Genomic DNA, 15763 nt, shown 5'->3' with positions numbered 1-15763 from the left:
GACCTTTTGTGCCTGTGGGTACACGCCAGAGAGAAACCCCGCAGGAGGACGATGATGTAAAAAAGAAGAAAAAGAAGGAGGGGAAAAAATGAGAAAGAGAGAGCACCAGTTGATGCCAAGGACGACGTAACGGGAAATGGCATGAACCAGAGCGCCAAAGCCAACGCCATCGCATGTCAAGGACACGAGTTGTGCAAACCGACATGTCAGACGGATGCAAGGTGCCGGTGGACACGCCGCGCCGCAGTAGCAGCAGCAGGAGCAGGAGAAATACGAGAAGCCAAGCAAATGCGCGAAGTAGACAGGGACGCCCGATGGAAATGGAATAACAAAAATGAAAAAATGAAAGATTCTTTGGATTTTTTTTGGATTTTTTTTTTGAAAATATGAAGGCGGAGGGGGCTGCAGAGACAAGTGGACGAATAAAAGGACGCAGTACACGAGCAACAGCCAATTGACAGACACAAGGAAATGCAACTGGTGGAAAACCACACAGAGAGGGGGCAATATCGGGGGGAAGAAGCGATGCGAGGTTGTGACTTACAAAGTGTCTGATTTGTGGCTATTTTTGACATCAAGGAAAACGTGTGCGTAAACGCCGTGTCGGATCTCGTTGGCACGCTTCTGGTCCAGAGCCGACAGCGACTGTCTTGCGCCAGCGGCCCCCATAATACCAGGAACCGCCCGCGCGGCGCATCGATAGTGGTCTGCAGGATTATCGACACCGCCGTATCCGTACTTGTGATGGCCGTAGTCGAGGCCGTAATCGGGGTCGAATCGCCGGTTGCCGTTGTCCGAGATGGCCATAGTTTGGCTTGCCGGCGGGATCTCGTAGTACTGCCGTCCGCTGACCATGGTTGCTGTTTCGAGAGATCCTTGGCACTCGCAGCCGTCGTTGACCTTGCTACTGGCGTTGATGGTGTCGTTTCCTCGTCCTTTGCCCCTTCCTTCTCTCGTCCCGTCTTGCTTTCTTTCTTTCGTGACCGTGCCGTGTCCCCTAGGTAGACATGTGTTTCTGCTCTGACCGACACTTTTGTTTCCGTGTTCTCTCTTGCGCGCTTTCAGCCAATTTCGATAATAGCAGAATCCTGTCCTTGCGAAGCGGCAACCCTATCTATTTGAATCGCCAAAAAAGGGGGGAGAAGGCCTGCAAGGCTCGTGCTCATGAGGTCGTTGTGCCGTAATTTTAATATATCGACGTACTGACGTGGGGATATATCAGCTGGCTGCCGTCGTTGCGAGGGTGGGTTTCAGTTCAGTTGGCCGACCCGCTTCAGCCAACTTCAGAGCATCATCGGCAGCAGGGTAGATTGATGGTATGATGAGCTGGAAAACGCAAATCAAAAACAAGAAGAACCCTCCAGATAGATATGTGCGTTACACCCATCAAATCAATGAGAAAAGATATGGGGAAAGGGGGAGGTGGGAGGCTACAAGACGAGAAGAAAAAAAGAAAGAAAGCCAGGCCTGCAACATCGCAATGCAGTCTTCATGCGGCGTGGTGCATTGTATTTGAATCGATGACATCCATATCGTACCCTTCCAGTATCGATGGAAATCGGCGAACTGGGTGGATTGGAGGACCCAGATCTAAACCCGGCCAGAGCCCTGCTCGGGGCTCGCGCACTCCCGGCCCTGGGACTCTAGAGTTCCGCTGCCCATACGAATAGTCGACCTGCTCGAAGCAACGCAATATGGCGGCAACATTCTGCAGTGCAGCGGCTGGGAGGTGCTTTAGCCGCACACACGATTGGAATGCGGGCAATCTAACCCCTCCCTCGTCTAGCTCATCGCGCCTCCCAGAAATCGATGATGTGTCGCGGGCGGCGGGCACTCCACACGGGCTGCCCACATTTCTCGCGAGGCATGGCAAGAACAAGGTTGACAGGGTTGACGATGTTCTGGAGCCCACAGTTGATTTCTTAAGTGGCGGAGCGGCAGAACAGCCACGACAGCTTCCTAAGACGACGAATAAGCGGCTCGGGGGAGGCCATGGCATATGCCATGGCTGTTTCGCGGGGTTGCCACGAACTGCCTCAACGTCCAGTAACGTCGTCCTTCGCAGTGCTGTGCGGCCCTTCGCGCCATTTCAAAGACGCACACGTCTCGTCATAACCACACTTACGCGAGGGAGAAGACAGGGACAGGCCGCTTAGGCACACCGAACGTGCCTGGTGTCGTCTCGGACAAATAGAATCCTGAGCCCATCGCCATCCCTCGCGTCCGTCTGGTCTCATCTCTGCTCGTTGACTTTTCGTCCGGACTATCAGTCCACGAACGGTGTATCAACGGGAGGTTGGGCTGAGGGGGTGATCCCGTCCGCCCTGCAGTGTCAAATCGACGGGACGATGATGGGTGGGTGCTGCTGCTGCTGCAGCTGCTAGCCATGGCGTGGCCACAGGCGTTCGTCGCTGGCACGGACGGGGCTGGAACCTGCGAGCTGCAGCTGTTCAGACGGTGGCCGCTGGTGTGCCTTGGCGGAACAAGATCTAGGAACAAACACTAAGGAAACCAGGGAACTGAAGTGGGACAAGGGCGCGCGCCGTGGAGATCGAATTCCATCATCTCCAGGGCCAAGCAAGTCCTGCTCTCGGTATTTGGGTCTGCCAGCTCTTCCAGCTCTTTGGCAACCAATCCTCTGGGTTGCGGCATGTTGAGGTCGCATCAAAGTCGCCTCGTCAATCTGGAACTGGGCGTCTTACTTGCATCCCGCTTCCGCTTCCGCATTTGCATCCCGTGCCGTGTCGTCCATCGTCCAGTGCTCAGGGTAGATAGACATAGGGCTCAAAAGTTGCGCTGAAGCCCATTACATGCCGTCTCGATAGCTCGAAATACCATTTCTCAGGTCCTTCACATGTTTTACCCCCTTCTGTAAGTTCGAGAACGTATGAATGGATAGTCCCGAAAAGATCGGAGCAAGGTAGCCCATTCGGGCAAAGGCTGCTATCGGTAACCATGGTGAGGAATCGGGGTCAACGGGCGTCCCTGGTGTTTCTCTAGTTTCCAACTTAGCGTCTGCGAGGGACGAACACACCAACCTCTTGGAATTTCGGCGGCGGGCTCTCGTTCCTCGTTATCAAACAATGGGCCATTGTCAGGCGAAATGGAACGGGCTCGGCCAGAAACCTCATGCAAGAGTCTGTTTCGAGATTCTTTGCTTGCGCGGCGCGTCGAAATGATGTAAGAGTGAAGTCGGCTTCCAGATCAGGGATTGTGCAGAGGGTTGGCACAACTGAAGGGGACAGAACAGGGCAAAAACGCCTCTCGGCGCTCCATTTCCCAGCTGTAGGTATCCGTACCTACCTAGGTAGATATGTACAGATACCTATTTGCCTGTGCCATGCCTGCTCTGCTCTGACAGGTCAGGGCAGGTAGGGAGGCAGGACACTTCCACTGTGTTGACACCCCCTGTTTTGTGCACCTGCGCGACTTCGAGAGAGAGTCGAGAGAGAGACCGCCTTGGCGAGCTTTGCCTCCGTCTTTCCTTTCCTTCTTTGCTTCTTTTCCTTTTTGACGGGCGTGCAACGGGCACATGGTGGGGACCCTTCCACTCCTCCTCACCTTCCTTCTGCGTTTGTCCCAGCTGTCATCCCCAGCCTCTTCCGTACAAGCTACAACTGGGTCCGCGATCCATCAAAACCTTCTCGCCGACATCTCCGCATTGCATCATCGTCTCATCGTGGAGAGCGATCTCATCTTGCTTACGCGTTGAACGGATATACCGGCTGCGACCGGCACGTCGTCGCCGTCGCCGCGTCTGGGCGAGAAGAACCCAGTTCCAGGCTTCCCCGGTTTTTTCCCTGTCGCCACCAAGTGCCTACTCTGTACAGACTTTGCCTCCGTTGCACAACCACCATTTCCTACACAACCTCTTGACCCTAAATATCGATTATTGGGTCTGTTGTGCACTCTCAGCGACTCGCCGGAGCTGATGAGTGATGGAGTTATGTGGTGGATTGCAGTTGCTGAGGAGGATGGCAAGATGGGGGTGGACTCGAGTGGCGCCTATGTGTGGATAGATAGATCTTTGAATGGGCTGACATGACAATCACAGAGATGATGTTAGAATGTCACCTAGGAGACCTATTCAAGCGATTGTTGGTGGTAGCCAGCTTCAATCTCGGCTGTAATGAAGGCTATTCTGCTCGAGACTCTACAGTATCCGTAATGTTTCTACCCTATGTCTCACGAACATCACTGACACACGTTCCCCCTTCTGTGCGTGCGTGCAGCAAATACAGCCCGCTCGCAATCTTCCGTGCGCACCAGACGCGCCGGACACTCTGCACCACGAGGCCCCGACGGCCCGGTCGTGTGTCCCAGTTCCTCGGGCGACCCGGCCACGCTACTGTGTGTTCTTGCCGCCGGCTGTGACCGGGTTCCGCTGTCACCGACTTTGAGGTGCTTGGGCAAACCCGCCGGCGCGTCTTTGCACAAGAGATAAAGAAAGACCGGGGGGGGGCTAAAACTTGCCTGCCCTTGTCTCACCGTCCGGCCAGACTTGTACTCGGACCACAAAGGAGCCATAGCTCCTAAAACCGCATGCAGTGCAGGTCGCACCACACTGAGACCAACATTCCTCCTAGTCGACGATGCAAACTACTCTACCAGTTTCTGTGCCGCAAAAACACCTAGTCCCCCCCAGCAGCAGCAATGCCAACGTCCTTTGCACCGGTTTCCTAGCCAGCGTCTTTGTCCGGTATGCCGACATTGCAGATCTTTTTGTGTTGTTTCACTCAAACAGATGCCGTGCGCATTTGGAGAGCAGACTGTAAAAGACTGGCTAAAACATGCAAGTCTCGGTATTCCCATGGTACTTAGTGCGTCATCGCGTCTGTTGACTTCGTACAAGGCTTCCTACCATCCGCCAAGATTAATCATCACCGTAGCCGCCCGAAAGATCCAAAGGCTGCCTTGCAAACCACCCGCATACTTTCCGAGGCTTATATGTAAACACCTATTCGCCATGCCGGTATAATCAATCGCAAATCACTCGTCTGCAAATCTCACACCCCGTGTGGACCGCTGAAGGCTCCTATCTCCATCCCCTGTCGTGAAGCGAACACGGCGTGAAGAGAGAGTGTCCGACTCTCCGTTGCTCTCGTGCTCGGGGCTGCGGGGGTGCTTCAAACCGTTCGACGGCTTGTGGTCTGCAGACTCGGCTCCCGTCCCGCTCATGACGAGGTCTGCCCCTACAGGATCAACTTTGGCGGACTTGCCGCCGAAAATCGGCCGAGGGTGGCCCAGAGGGACTGTCTGCGCCTGGTAGTTGTTCTGGTCCTGTTCGAGAGGAATGATGCTGGCGTTCCGGATCCAATTATAAATAGGACGGTCGTCCAGGATGGACTTGCACTTCCAGTGCTCGATCTGGGACATGCTCTTCTTGCGCTCTACAATCACTTCCTCAATGCTATCCCGCAGAACGAGCGTCTCGACAGTCACTGGCTTCTGCTGGCTGATACGCCGAGCTCGGCCGATGGCCTGCGCCTGAATCTGCGGGTTCAGTACAGGGCTGATAAAGTATATTCTCGACGCGGCCTTCATGTCGAGACCTACGGCTGCCTGAGTCAAGTCCATAAGGATGACACTGAAAGAGGTTAAAAATTAGAGGCATGAGGCATATGAATGAACCAGAGACTCACCGGAGTTCGGGGTCGTTATTGAACGTATTGATGTAAGACATTTTCCGCTCATAGCATAGCTTCTTGGCATAAATAAGATGGCGTACGTGAATCTGATCAACCAGGTCAGCTCGTCGACGTGTCGGCTTGGGATATGAACACTCACCACATCGAGTACACCCGCCAAGTACCACGCCACGTTCTCATTTTCGTAGAAAATGATTAGTTTCTCCCGCTCTTGGTGCTCAACAATGGCGTCGATCAGGTAGGAAAGTTTAGCCGATACAGTGGAAACGAGCTTCGCCTTTTTCAAGTCTTCCGGAAGATCCTGCTCGGGGTGAGGATGGCTTGATATTTGCAAAGCGTTCGTTCGGAGATGGCGAGGCACTCTCTCGCCCCCCAGCCCGGTGTTGCCAGCGAGAACGCTGGGGTACCTCGATGGTCGCGAATCAGCCTTAATGACTTGTGCCGTGGAGACGATTTGTTCAGCCTGCTCCCTGTGGCCCTTCTCCTCCAGTTCGCCGTTGAGAAGGCTGTTCAGCTTTGCAGTGTCGCCCCCAGAGGAAAGGATGAGCTTCTGTGCAGCAAGCACCATGCCCGCATCGGTGCAAGTAGGATTGGTCTCCCTGTCGTCCAGGGACCAAGCAGAGCTCACACCGTTAGGTAGGAAGTCACGGACGAAGATAGGCACCTCGTTGAACTTGTTGCTGAAGTCTTTGAGTTGGTTGTTGACAGCAATGTGGGCCACCTCCATGGCCTGCTTCAGCAAAGCCTCATCCTCCAGGCTGATGGGCACTTTCTTCTCCACAACAAACATCTGCGCAGTCTCGAGTGCTTTGCTAATCTCATCCTTGGAAAAAAAGGAGCCACCAAAAAAACTGGCTTGTTTCAAGTTGTGAACCAACTGGAGCAGGGCCTTCCGCTGGTGCGGATCGAAGAAGTAGTCCCGGTCGACTCTCTGAGACTGCACGGCGTTGAAGATGATCATCATCGAAAAAATGTTGAGAGACAGCTTGTCCTGGTAGGATCCATCCAGCACGACGGTTTTCTCGTTGACTGAAGGAAGCAGAGTGTTGAGCTCGGACAACCGGTGTCTGATGAGCAGCGAGTTCAGTGTTGCTCGCAAGATGCCCTTGTGGCCGGTACTCCTGGGACTGTGCTGTGGCTGCATCACGTAGACGGCCCAATCCGCTGGCGTGTCTGCCGCCTCGTACACGGAGTTGGACCAAGGCCGAGCGTTCAGGTACAACGATGCTATCGCTCCAATCTTCTCGAGATCTCCCTTCTCTGCCTCGGCCAAAGTCGCCGCCTTGCTGGCACTATCAGGGGCACCAGCAGTGGCGTCGATGAAGTGTTGGTCATCGACGCCAAACAGCCCAACAGCGGGCGTGCCGGTCACGATCCAGCGAGCAGAGAACAACATGGCATCGATGGCGAGGAGAACATTACTCTTTTTTGCAATCTTTGCGTAGCCCAGCTTGTGACCTTCGTCAACGATGCATCGTTTGAAGTGAACCTCGGAAAGAGGGCAGTCGAGCATCATTGTCTCTCTCCAGATTCTGTCGAGTCGTGACTGGGTGACGAGAATGATATCGTAGGTAGAAAGGGTCTTCGGATCGGGAATCTTCTCATCGTGGCCAGTGAGCAGGAGCACCGTCAGACCTGCTGGGGTGTCCGTGCTAACGGTGTGTTTCTCGATTTCCTGCACCCACTGGCGAACCAAGTTGTTGGGTACAACCACAAGCGACGCGTGGCTATGCCAGATCTTCTTTGGCGGCTGCCCAACAGGAGACTCGTGGCGTCTGGGACGGGTAGGTGGGTGAGCAGGGACGTGATAGAAGCCAGGATTGCGCTCGATGGCATGAATGCACTTGGAATATACCGACTCATTCGGCTCGTAGACGTTGAAGTAGGATTTCCAAGCGGCCGACTTGCTGGTGGCTATGGACGCCGCCATGTCCGCGAGCGAGCCTATGCGTTTTCTCACACGAATATCGCTACCTTGGTGCAGATCGGGCGTGCTGGTGCCTGAATGTCTGGATGCAAGGATGACGGCAAGACATATGAGAGTCTTGCCAGAGCCCATCTGTTCAGCCAAGATCCCTCCCCTAACACCGTCATAAAATCTAGGCCCTTTCAAAAGGACACCAGCGCCAATGTCGTAGTAGAAAATCGCGCCGTTCTGGTCGACTCCTTTGGCAAGTCTCGGGTCGATAAACCGACCGGGCTGGCTCTCGCGCTGGATCATGACTGCGGCCGAGCGCCGCTGGTAATCGTGCAAGATGGAAGTCTTTTTCAAGCCGGGCAGATGGCCATCCAGTACATTATAAGCAGCCTCTTGGTCGGTGGGGTTGTTGATGTTCTCCGGGGCAGGGGCAGGAGAGGGGATGGTGTTGAAGAGATGAAGAAGGGAAACAGATTCGACCCCTCGGTTAACTTGCTCCTTGAAAATGTAGTCTAAAGACATGCGATTTGCAGACAACCGACCGGACCAAGTCTCGTGCGTCAGGTCCAGGACGGAGATGAGAGACTTGCGGGAATTGCGCAACTGGCGGCGGGCCCTATCGATGAGTCGATTATCGACATCGTCTGGCAGAATATAGACTCTGGCGAAGCCAACTCTTCCATCACCAGGGCAGATCATGAGCTCGAGACGAATCCATTTCTCGACGAGAAGATTTCTATACTGCTTGAAGGATGCTGACTGTAGAAAGATCTCGGCTGTTTGATCTGGCAATTCGGCGGAGCGGGTAGCCAGTGAAATGCATGTCCAGCTTCCAAATCTTTCTTGCAACTTCTCCCAATCATCGTTTGTAATTCTGCTGTCTTGTTGTGAGACGATTAAGCCGCCCAAGGGGATGTAGTTCGATGGCGACGACATGAGGCGGGGCTAAAGCGCAACTGGAGGCATCAGATTAATCGAGATGGCTATAGAGCGATGAAGATGATGATTTGGCGGAGGGTGGGCAAGTCGTTATTCAAACAAATGTAAAGCAATGGAGAAGAAAACCCCTCCCGTAAAATTTTCGAGTTCAAACTGTTTGATGAGTAGGGGTGGCTGATGGTGTCGCTCAAAGACACGTACTTAGGTCGTTGAAGGAAAGAGGAGGCAGTGAGGTGAGTGAGTTTAGGTCGGGGGGAAGGCGGATGCTTCGTACAGTGTCAGCAATGGCGTGCCACATTTCACCACGGCGTTCCTTCCGCATCATACAGTGCGGAATACGCTGATGCATGCAAGTGAGACGAGGCTAAAGTCTCGTCTTCCTTTCTACCTCACCTAAGGTAGGTATATCTACCAGGTAAGTATCCTACTTACCTAGGTATGTAGCCATGCAAGGTGGATATGGAGCGAATGCTGTATTTTTCTCGTTTACTAGCCCCTATTTGACACTGGTGGCGCACTGCTTTCGTAACGTTTGGTTTGAATTATTTGGAACGAATTAAGCTAGAAATTTGGCTCCCCAGCGCGCAAACTCCCACGGCCATTGTTTCATGGACATCTGTGTCTCCCACTGACAAGATTAAGAGGAGAATAACTCTCATCCAAACGGTAGGACAGGATGTCGGTGATGAAGGGACTCTTAGTTGTCGGCCTTGGCAGCCTTGTCGGCCTTGTCGGCTTTGGCGCCCTTGTCGGCTTTGGCGCCCTTGTCGGCCTTGGCAGTCTTGTCGGTCTTGTCGGTCTTGTCAGCCTTGGCGGTCTTGTCAGCCTTGGCGGTCTTGTCGGCCTTGCCAGCCTTGCCGGCTGCATCGGCTTTGCCGGCCGCATCGGCCTTACCGCCCGCGGCGGCCTTGCCGCCCTTGGGCTGCGAGGTAGCACTGAAGGCGACACTCTTGCTCGCCTTGCCGGCGTTACCCTTGTCGATTTTGACGTTGTTGTCCAGCTTCTTCTGCTCGGCATCGATCTTGGCCTGGTTGTCGGCACCCTGGGCCTGCTCGACCTGAAGAGCCAGGACCTCGAGCTGGAGCTTGAGGCACTTGTTCTTGATCTTTCCGACACTGAGGGCGTCGGCATCCGCCCCGGAAGCCGCGGCGATAGCGTCGTTGAAGCCGCCGGCGTCCGCCTCGGCGCCTTCGGCGGCAACGCGAGCGGCCTTAAGGATATCCAGGTCGTCCTTGCTCACGCCCGCTAGGTCGGCCTTGATCTGGTCAATCTGTGTCTTGTTAGTACGAAGTTCTACAAAAGACATCGGGCCAAGAACGTACAGGAAACTTCTGAGCGACCTCATCAAGAGCGTTGCCACCAGTGCCGTCGGACACCTGGAACTGGGAGTAGTCCTGGACAGATAGGAGCTTGGCCTGACGCTTTTCGACCGCATCGACCGGGGCAGAGAGGCCGGTGGCGGTAAGGGCGAGGAGAACGGCGATCTTGGAGAAGTACATGTTGCTGGTTGGTTCGGTGGGTTGCTTCCTTGGTAAAAAGGTATGGATGAGTGAATAAGAAATATCTACAGTTTTGAAAGGTATTGACCGGCAAAGAATGAATGGAACAGCGCTGCTGTGAAGAATGAGAGGAAAAGTTATTACTGAGTCTGATGTTGTTGATGATGAGAGAAGAATAAGGTAGATATCGACCGGGGCAGCGGGAGGATCTTATACCAGAAATCTCTATAGAGAGTCTTCCATCCTCCTATCACAAGGTTGCCCGCGGCCTCCTTCTGGCCCTTTCGCGTCCCTGTGACCCAATCTTTGATCCAACAGGGCAGCAGCGTCTCATCTCACTCCCATGACAAACACTCCATAGATGCCCCGACTCCTGGGATCCTGGGCCGTCCGAACCAGCGTCTCAAGGTCGCGGCGGCTCATGAGCGTCTCATGCGAGCCCTGCTGCAGAAAACATAAGGAGTGAACTGGTTACATCGAGGTCGCCAGGGAAAGAAAAAAATTAAACCTTCCAAAGGAGAAAAAGCAGGGCCGATCCTGAATGGGCTCCACCGACAAGACAAGCTTCTTTGCCAAGCAGCGGATCTGCCAGTAATGTCGATTATGCTCTCGGCGTTCCCCCTTGTCCCACATCCAATGAGGCAAGGTGGTTGCTGCTGGCTGAGCAGACTCTGCCGACCGCCCGCCGGCCGGCTTCGAACAGGTTCGAGATAGTGAGTTGTGGCCGTTGCGAGTTTGAAGTCTGTCGAAGATCATGGTGGATCTGCCTCAAACCCATGGCAGCTAAGCCCGATCGGGCGGTCCGTCTGACAGATGTGGGGCGTTGGCCGTCAGTTGGCGCGTGGGATAATGCCACTAGCGTCACTCATTCGTCCACCTTCCTCAACGTCTAAAACTTCCTAGTCTTTTCATTCTTCATCACATCCAGATGCGATCCCGGAGTCGCTCCCGTCTTGGCCACATCTCTTGCCCCATAGACCTCGTTCTTCTTCACGCTTATTGTTGACTCCTGGCCCATAATGCTTTCTTCGGATGACCCGATCCGTGAATAAGGGCGGCATGGGTGAACCATCATCGGGCAGCGAGCACATGCATGACTTACGCTGCAGCTCCCAATTGTGTGTTCGACTTGGGCTCTCGAGATGTCTATCGCACCCCTGTACCCCTTCGTATGTACGCCCGTCTCTGGCTGCAATGACCCCTCAGACAGGTCGCGCCACCCATCCTGACGGGTTCCTTGAGCGTGTTTCGAGTCTTGGCTCTGCCACTTCATGCAACCCCGACAAGGAGATCGGACGTCAATCCTTCCGGGCGAAATTTGATGGCTTCGGCACCCCCTTCCGAGACCCTGCCCCCGCCTTGGTCACGTCACACAATGGAACGGCTTCGTCTCTGAGTGGCTGCTTGCATTCAAAGTTGCACGACATCTCATCTCGGCACGTCAAGTGAATCTTGTTCCGGATGGCAGGTGGCCTGTACGATCGCGACTGAGTCGGTAAACCCTTCTCTCTCTCTTCCGGCAGTCTCTGACGTTTGCGTTTGATATCACGAGAACGACATGATTCTTGTTCATGTGCACCTCGGAGCAAGGGTGCACCGAGTCGTCTCTGTCTTCACGCTGAAGGGGATAAAAAGATTTATTGACAGCGGACGCTGTGGTTTCCCTTCGCTGTGTCTTATTATCTTGACATGACTTGGATCGACATCAAAATGCCAGGTGTAATATCCGACTATGCCTTTCTCCTTCATGTTGGCGAAACAGGTCTACATTCTTGCTTAGTGCAGATCTTATTGAGTCAAGGACAGGCATCAAAGTCAAGTTCCAGATGAACGGGGGTGCATGAGGTTTGACAGTCCAATTTTTTGGGTATCTGACTAATAAAACCCACGAGTCATCTCGAAAACTGTGTTTTCCCGTAACGCCACATTCCCCTTCTTGTCCGGGAAAAACAATATTTCTAAGAGGGAATCTACCCAGTAGATATCGAGCCAGGAGCCGAAAGAGAAAAAAATGTCATGCATGTCGTCAAGGAGAGACGTGAAAGAATCCAGCCTCCAACGCCCCCGCGCGCGCGTGTGTGTGTATGTGTGTGCCTAACCGTCTACCACCCATATCTAAACCTGTAAAACGTTTCCGATCAATTGTGTTGGGTGGACCCTGCCCCTCGAACCTCTTCAAATCGCCTGGGGCGCTACAGAACTCGGGCCGCCAGGAAGAGAAGCGGCTCTCTTACCGCCATCAGCCTGGTAGACCTTGACCGAGTTGATGAGCCAGAATGCCTCCGTGAAGGCCTGGGGGTTGGCCGCCACGTAGTCGGAGCACTGTGGCGCCAAGGCCTTGCACTCGTCGTTCTGCTCCCACACTTTCCCGGCCCAGTCACCGCATAGGGCAATGTTGAAAACGAGGTTCTGCTGCTTGAAGTGCGCGGGGATGTCGCATCCGGACCCGCCGTTGAACTTGGCCAGCGGCCGGCCCCACGATGCCGGGTTCGGGTTACCCGAGGCGACGTCGCCGGGGATGGCGCTGCGCGGGAAGAACCACACCGAGATGGCCTGGCTGTTGAAGTCGACGGCGTAGACGCCGCCGCCGATGGCGTTGAAGCCGTCACCGTAGTTCTGGTTGCTGGCCGTCGTCTGACCACACCCCGTGAAGGCCGTGCCGGCGTTGCAGTCCTTGTCTTTGAGCATGGTGGACGGGATCGTGCCGTCGTTAGTGATGCTACAGCCGGGTCCTGTGTGGAGCGTCACCGAGTTGGACTCTTGTGTGTTGACCCCCTCGATGATGTCGATTTCGCCCGAGTTGGGCCTACGAGCGCGGTCAGACCTTCGGTTCGTCTCTCATCTCATCTCATCTCATGGAGGTAGATTGAAACACTTACCAGTTGGGACCAAACATCCAGAACGCAGGCCAGACACCGCAGCTGCTCGTCGGCATGTGTTGGATATCGGCAATGAACAAGCCCGTATCGAAAGCCTTGTTCGAAGTCACTCTGACCGACTGACGACCCTGGCCGGGAGTTTTGGCATCGACACCCAGGTAGATGCCACCCTTTGCGTAGCCCGCGAGGCCCCTGTCGTTGGCCGTCCGCGCGCTCGTGTACGTCTGCGAGCCACGCGTGGGGTCTGGCTGGTCGAAGAAGTTGAATTCATTGAAGAAGTTTGAGCTGTCGTAGTTGTCGTGGAGGACGTACTTTTGCTGCGCCTGGGCCGGCCCGGGCGCTGAGGAGAGGAGGAGGGCGGTGGCGCCCACTAGGACCGTCTTGATTTTGTGCGAAGGCATTGTTTGGCGATACACGATTGAGATCGTTCCTGCTATCGAGATAGGTTTGCGTATTTTCTTCTTTTTCTCCTTGGAAGACTTCGACGGGCTGGAAGTCAGGGGGCGTGATGTTGAATAGGTTCGAGAAAGCCACAAAGAGGGAGATGAGTCTGAAGAATTTGACTCAAAACAGAACGATGGAGAGTCAGAGGATCATCAATAAAGATGTATGAACTGAAGACGAAGAAGAAGAAATATGATGTCGTCGGTTCTGAAGTGAGCCAGTCACTTTTTGGTGGTTGGTTGATGGGAGAAACCTTTCTGGTATTGTTGCGCCGTTGGATTGTCTAGGCAAGACCTAGGGAGAGAGAAAGGGCGGCTGGTTTACCTCCAGAGGAATCCAAGCCGTTTTCTATTGTCTGAGAAGATGGAAGGCCCAGAAGAACAGGATGCGGCTGGGGCTTGGTATTGGTGGTGTCGACCGGTTTAGGCGGACTTGGGGAGGAGTCAGGTCAAGCAAGACTTGTGCCGAGAGTGATGCCGCGCAGCGTAAGGCTTCTCTTAATTTCTTGGCCCAATCCAATAGAGACTTACTAGACTCTAGATTTTGACTCAAACCTGGAGTATCGGTGATGCGCTTAGCGAATAAAGAAGTAGGTGAGGGACAGTGAGTGTGGGCCAAGGACCGAGGAATCAAGGAGTGGGACCTCTGTGACGACGACAACTTCAGCTGGTAAAGATAGGACCAGTCTATACCTCGCGGGGGCTGAGAAGTGAAAGGAAGAAAGGGAATGGGGGCTACGAAGGGGCTGTAAGAAAAAGAAGTTTGAAAGAGGTTGAAGGGAGTGAAGACGGCCAACACCAAGCATGACACATGACAAGACAAGACTCACGAGCCTCGAACCACGTCGGGGAATGCAGCCAGCTAAATAGGGTCCGAGGGGCAGCAGTAGTGGGGGAAACAAGGCCCCCAGCCATCAGACAACATTTGGGAATCGTTGAAGGTTGCCTATGCCATCTGATCTCTTTGTTGTCTTGTCACTCGTCTCTTTATCGAGTTCTGGCCGAGGCCGCGCCCATGTTGACACACAAAGGCCCAGCTAGAATTGGGCCCGGAACCGTGGTGAGACTTGCTCCTTTGTTTGTCATCTCGGCCCAAATCCTCGGCGGTCCCGCACTCTGTATAAGTGCGAGTGTGATTGCGTCAAGATTGTGCTCGAGGGTTCACTTCCGACGAACGACAGGTCCTCGCTTCAATAGCGTTTACCTGCCAAGGCTTGACATCAACGGGTATGGCCAGGGCAGTTCCCTGGGAGACAGGCAAGCCAAGCCAAGCCAAGATGGAGGGGCCTCAGCGCGAAGACGTGTGATAGGGGTAGAGAGAGTGATCCAGTTCAGCTTGTCTTCACCTTCGGCTTGAGGCCGAGAAGAAGTTAGGTGTACGGAGAGAGTTGTCTATACAAGATGCCAGCGAGTCCTCTGATGCCGAGACGAGGAGCCAAGTTGACGTGTGAGTGGATGGGCGTAGTACGTGCTTTTTAGAAAAGACGGGGAATACGGGGACTGGAGAGACTGGAGGGCAATCAAGTAGATTCGTCGAGGGGGACGATCGCCCAGGTGTTACTCGCTCATGTAGCCTATAGCATGCGGGCAAGAGACAAGTGACATGGTCCAGATGAGACGAAATGAAATGGACACCAGGTCCGGCGGGAGAGCAGCGGTTAGGGCCTTCCACTGATCGAGAGGGAAAGGGGAAGGGGGAGACAAGAAGACGCAGATGGCAGGCCGGGTTGGTTGTTGGGTTGGATATCAAAGATTCTGAACGTCGGGCGTGCGTGTGCGTGTGTGGGAAAGGTTGGTGGAGGTGCCGTGGAGGCGTTGTTGTTATGGTCGTTTCGAAACACAGGCCCCGCCAGGGGCACGGCGGACGGACGCCCAATCGTCTCGCTCCCGCGCCGATGGGGCCCATCAGTCTGGAGCACGCGTCATCCACCCTCTCGCTCTAGCGGCGGCGGCGGCTCTCTCTTCAGTGCTCTTTGCTGGGCCCCGGTCCTCTTATCCGTGCATGTATGCTGTACCTTGGTGGGGACGCCCCCCTTGCGTTGACAGCCCCCTTGCAGACCACAGTTCCTGAGCATGTATGCGTGACTGGCAACTGTCACTCCCTCAAACTAACGCAACGTTTTTCCTTTCCTCCACCCTGACAGGTCCCTCGGTCCATATGCTTGACTCAACCAGCTTAGTCATTGTGTGGTGGGTGGCTGTTCGAGGGCAGGGGAGGGAGGTGCTCCCTCGGGTGGCTTGAAACATTCCCTTTGCCAAAGGAGGCGGCCTCGTCGAGACATTGGCAACATTCAGACGAGAGGGAGACAACAGACCGTGGGCAGGCTGGATTGAAACATTTGCCCAGCCGCACTTACACACATCACACACGGCAGAAACATTGCGCATGCATAGTTTTTATGCCCAATCATTGATACTTGGAAACTCTTACATGGAC

General features: G+C 54.4%; 4 protein-coding genes across 4 annotated transcripts; all 4 read right to left on the bottom strand.

Annotated features, from left to right (window-relative positions):
- Positions 1 to 540: 540 nt before the first annotated feature.
- On the bottom strand, positions 541 to 855 carry CDEST_02723 (uncharacterized protein; the record flags this gene model as incomplete). Its single annotated transcript, XM_062918882.1, has 1 exon — positions 541 to 855. The coding sequence occupies one exon, from the start codon at positions 853 to 855 to the stop codon at positions 541 to 543; it is 315 nt and encodes a 104-aa protein (XP_062774933.1).
- A 3869-nt stretch (positions 856 to 4724) lies between these two features.
- CDEST_02722 (Putative helicase, P-loop containing nucleoside triphosphate hydrolase) lies at positions 4725 to 8759 on the bottom strand. The gene is made up of 3 exons (XM_062918881.1): positions 5788 to 8759; positions 5643 to 5734; positions 4725 to 5587 (listed from the first exon to the last, which is right to left on the bottom strand). The coding sequence occupies exons 1-3, from the start codon at positions 8500 to 8502 to the stop codon at positions 4990 to 4992; spliced, it is 3405 nt and encodes a 1134-aa protein (XP_062774932.1). The 5' UTR covers positions 8503 to 8759; the 3' UTR covers positions 4725 to 4989.
- A 204-nt stretch (positions 8760 to 8963) lies between these two features.
- Positions 8964 to 10728, bottom strand: CDEST_02721 (uncharacterized protein). Its single transcript, XM_062918880.1, has 2 exons — positions 9828 to 10728; positions 8964 to 9775 (listed from the first exon to the last, which is right to left on the bottom strand). Exons 1-2 carry the CDS (start codon positions 10002 to 10004, stop codon positions 9203 to 9205), a joined length of 750 nt encoding a protein of 249 aa, XP_062774931.1. The 5' UTR covers positions 10005 to 10728; the 3' UTR covers positions 8964 to 9202.
- A 1169-nt stretch (positions 10729 to 11897) lies between these two features.
- On the bottom strand, positions 11898 to 15136 carry CDEST_02720 (Putative glycoside hydrolase family 16, concanavalin A-like lectin/glucanase domain superfamily). The gene is made up of 2 exons (XM_062918879.1): positions 12884 to 15136; positions 11898 to 12810 (listed from the first exon to the last, which is right to left on the bottom strand). The coding sequence occupies exons 1-2, from the start codon at positions 13282 to 13284 to the stop codon at positions 12180 to 12182; spliced, it is 1032 nt and encodes a 343-aa protein (XP_062774930.1). The 5' UTR covers positions 13285 to 15136; the 3' UTR covers positions 11898 to 12179.
- Between the last annotated feature and the right edge of the window lie 627 nt (positions 15137 to 15763).

This window comes from Colletotrichum destructivum, chromosome 2 (genome assembly GCF_034447905.1).
Source record: "Colletotrichum destructivum chromosome 2, complete sequence".
NCBI classification, from domain to species: domain Eukaryota; kingdom Fungi; phylum Ascomycota; class Sordariomycetes; order Glomerellales; family Glomerellaceae; genus Colletotrichum; species Colletotrichum destructivum.
The sequence above is the reverse complement of the archived record's forward strand: the minus strand, read 5'-3'. Positions and strand labels throughout refer to the sequence as shown.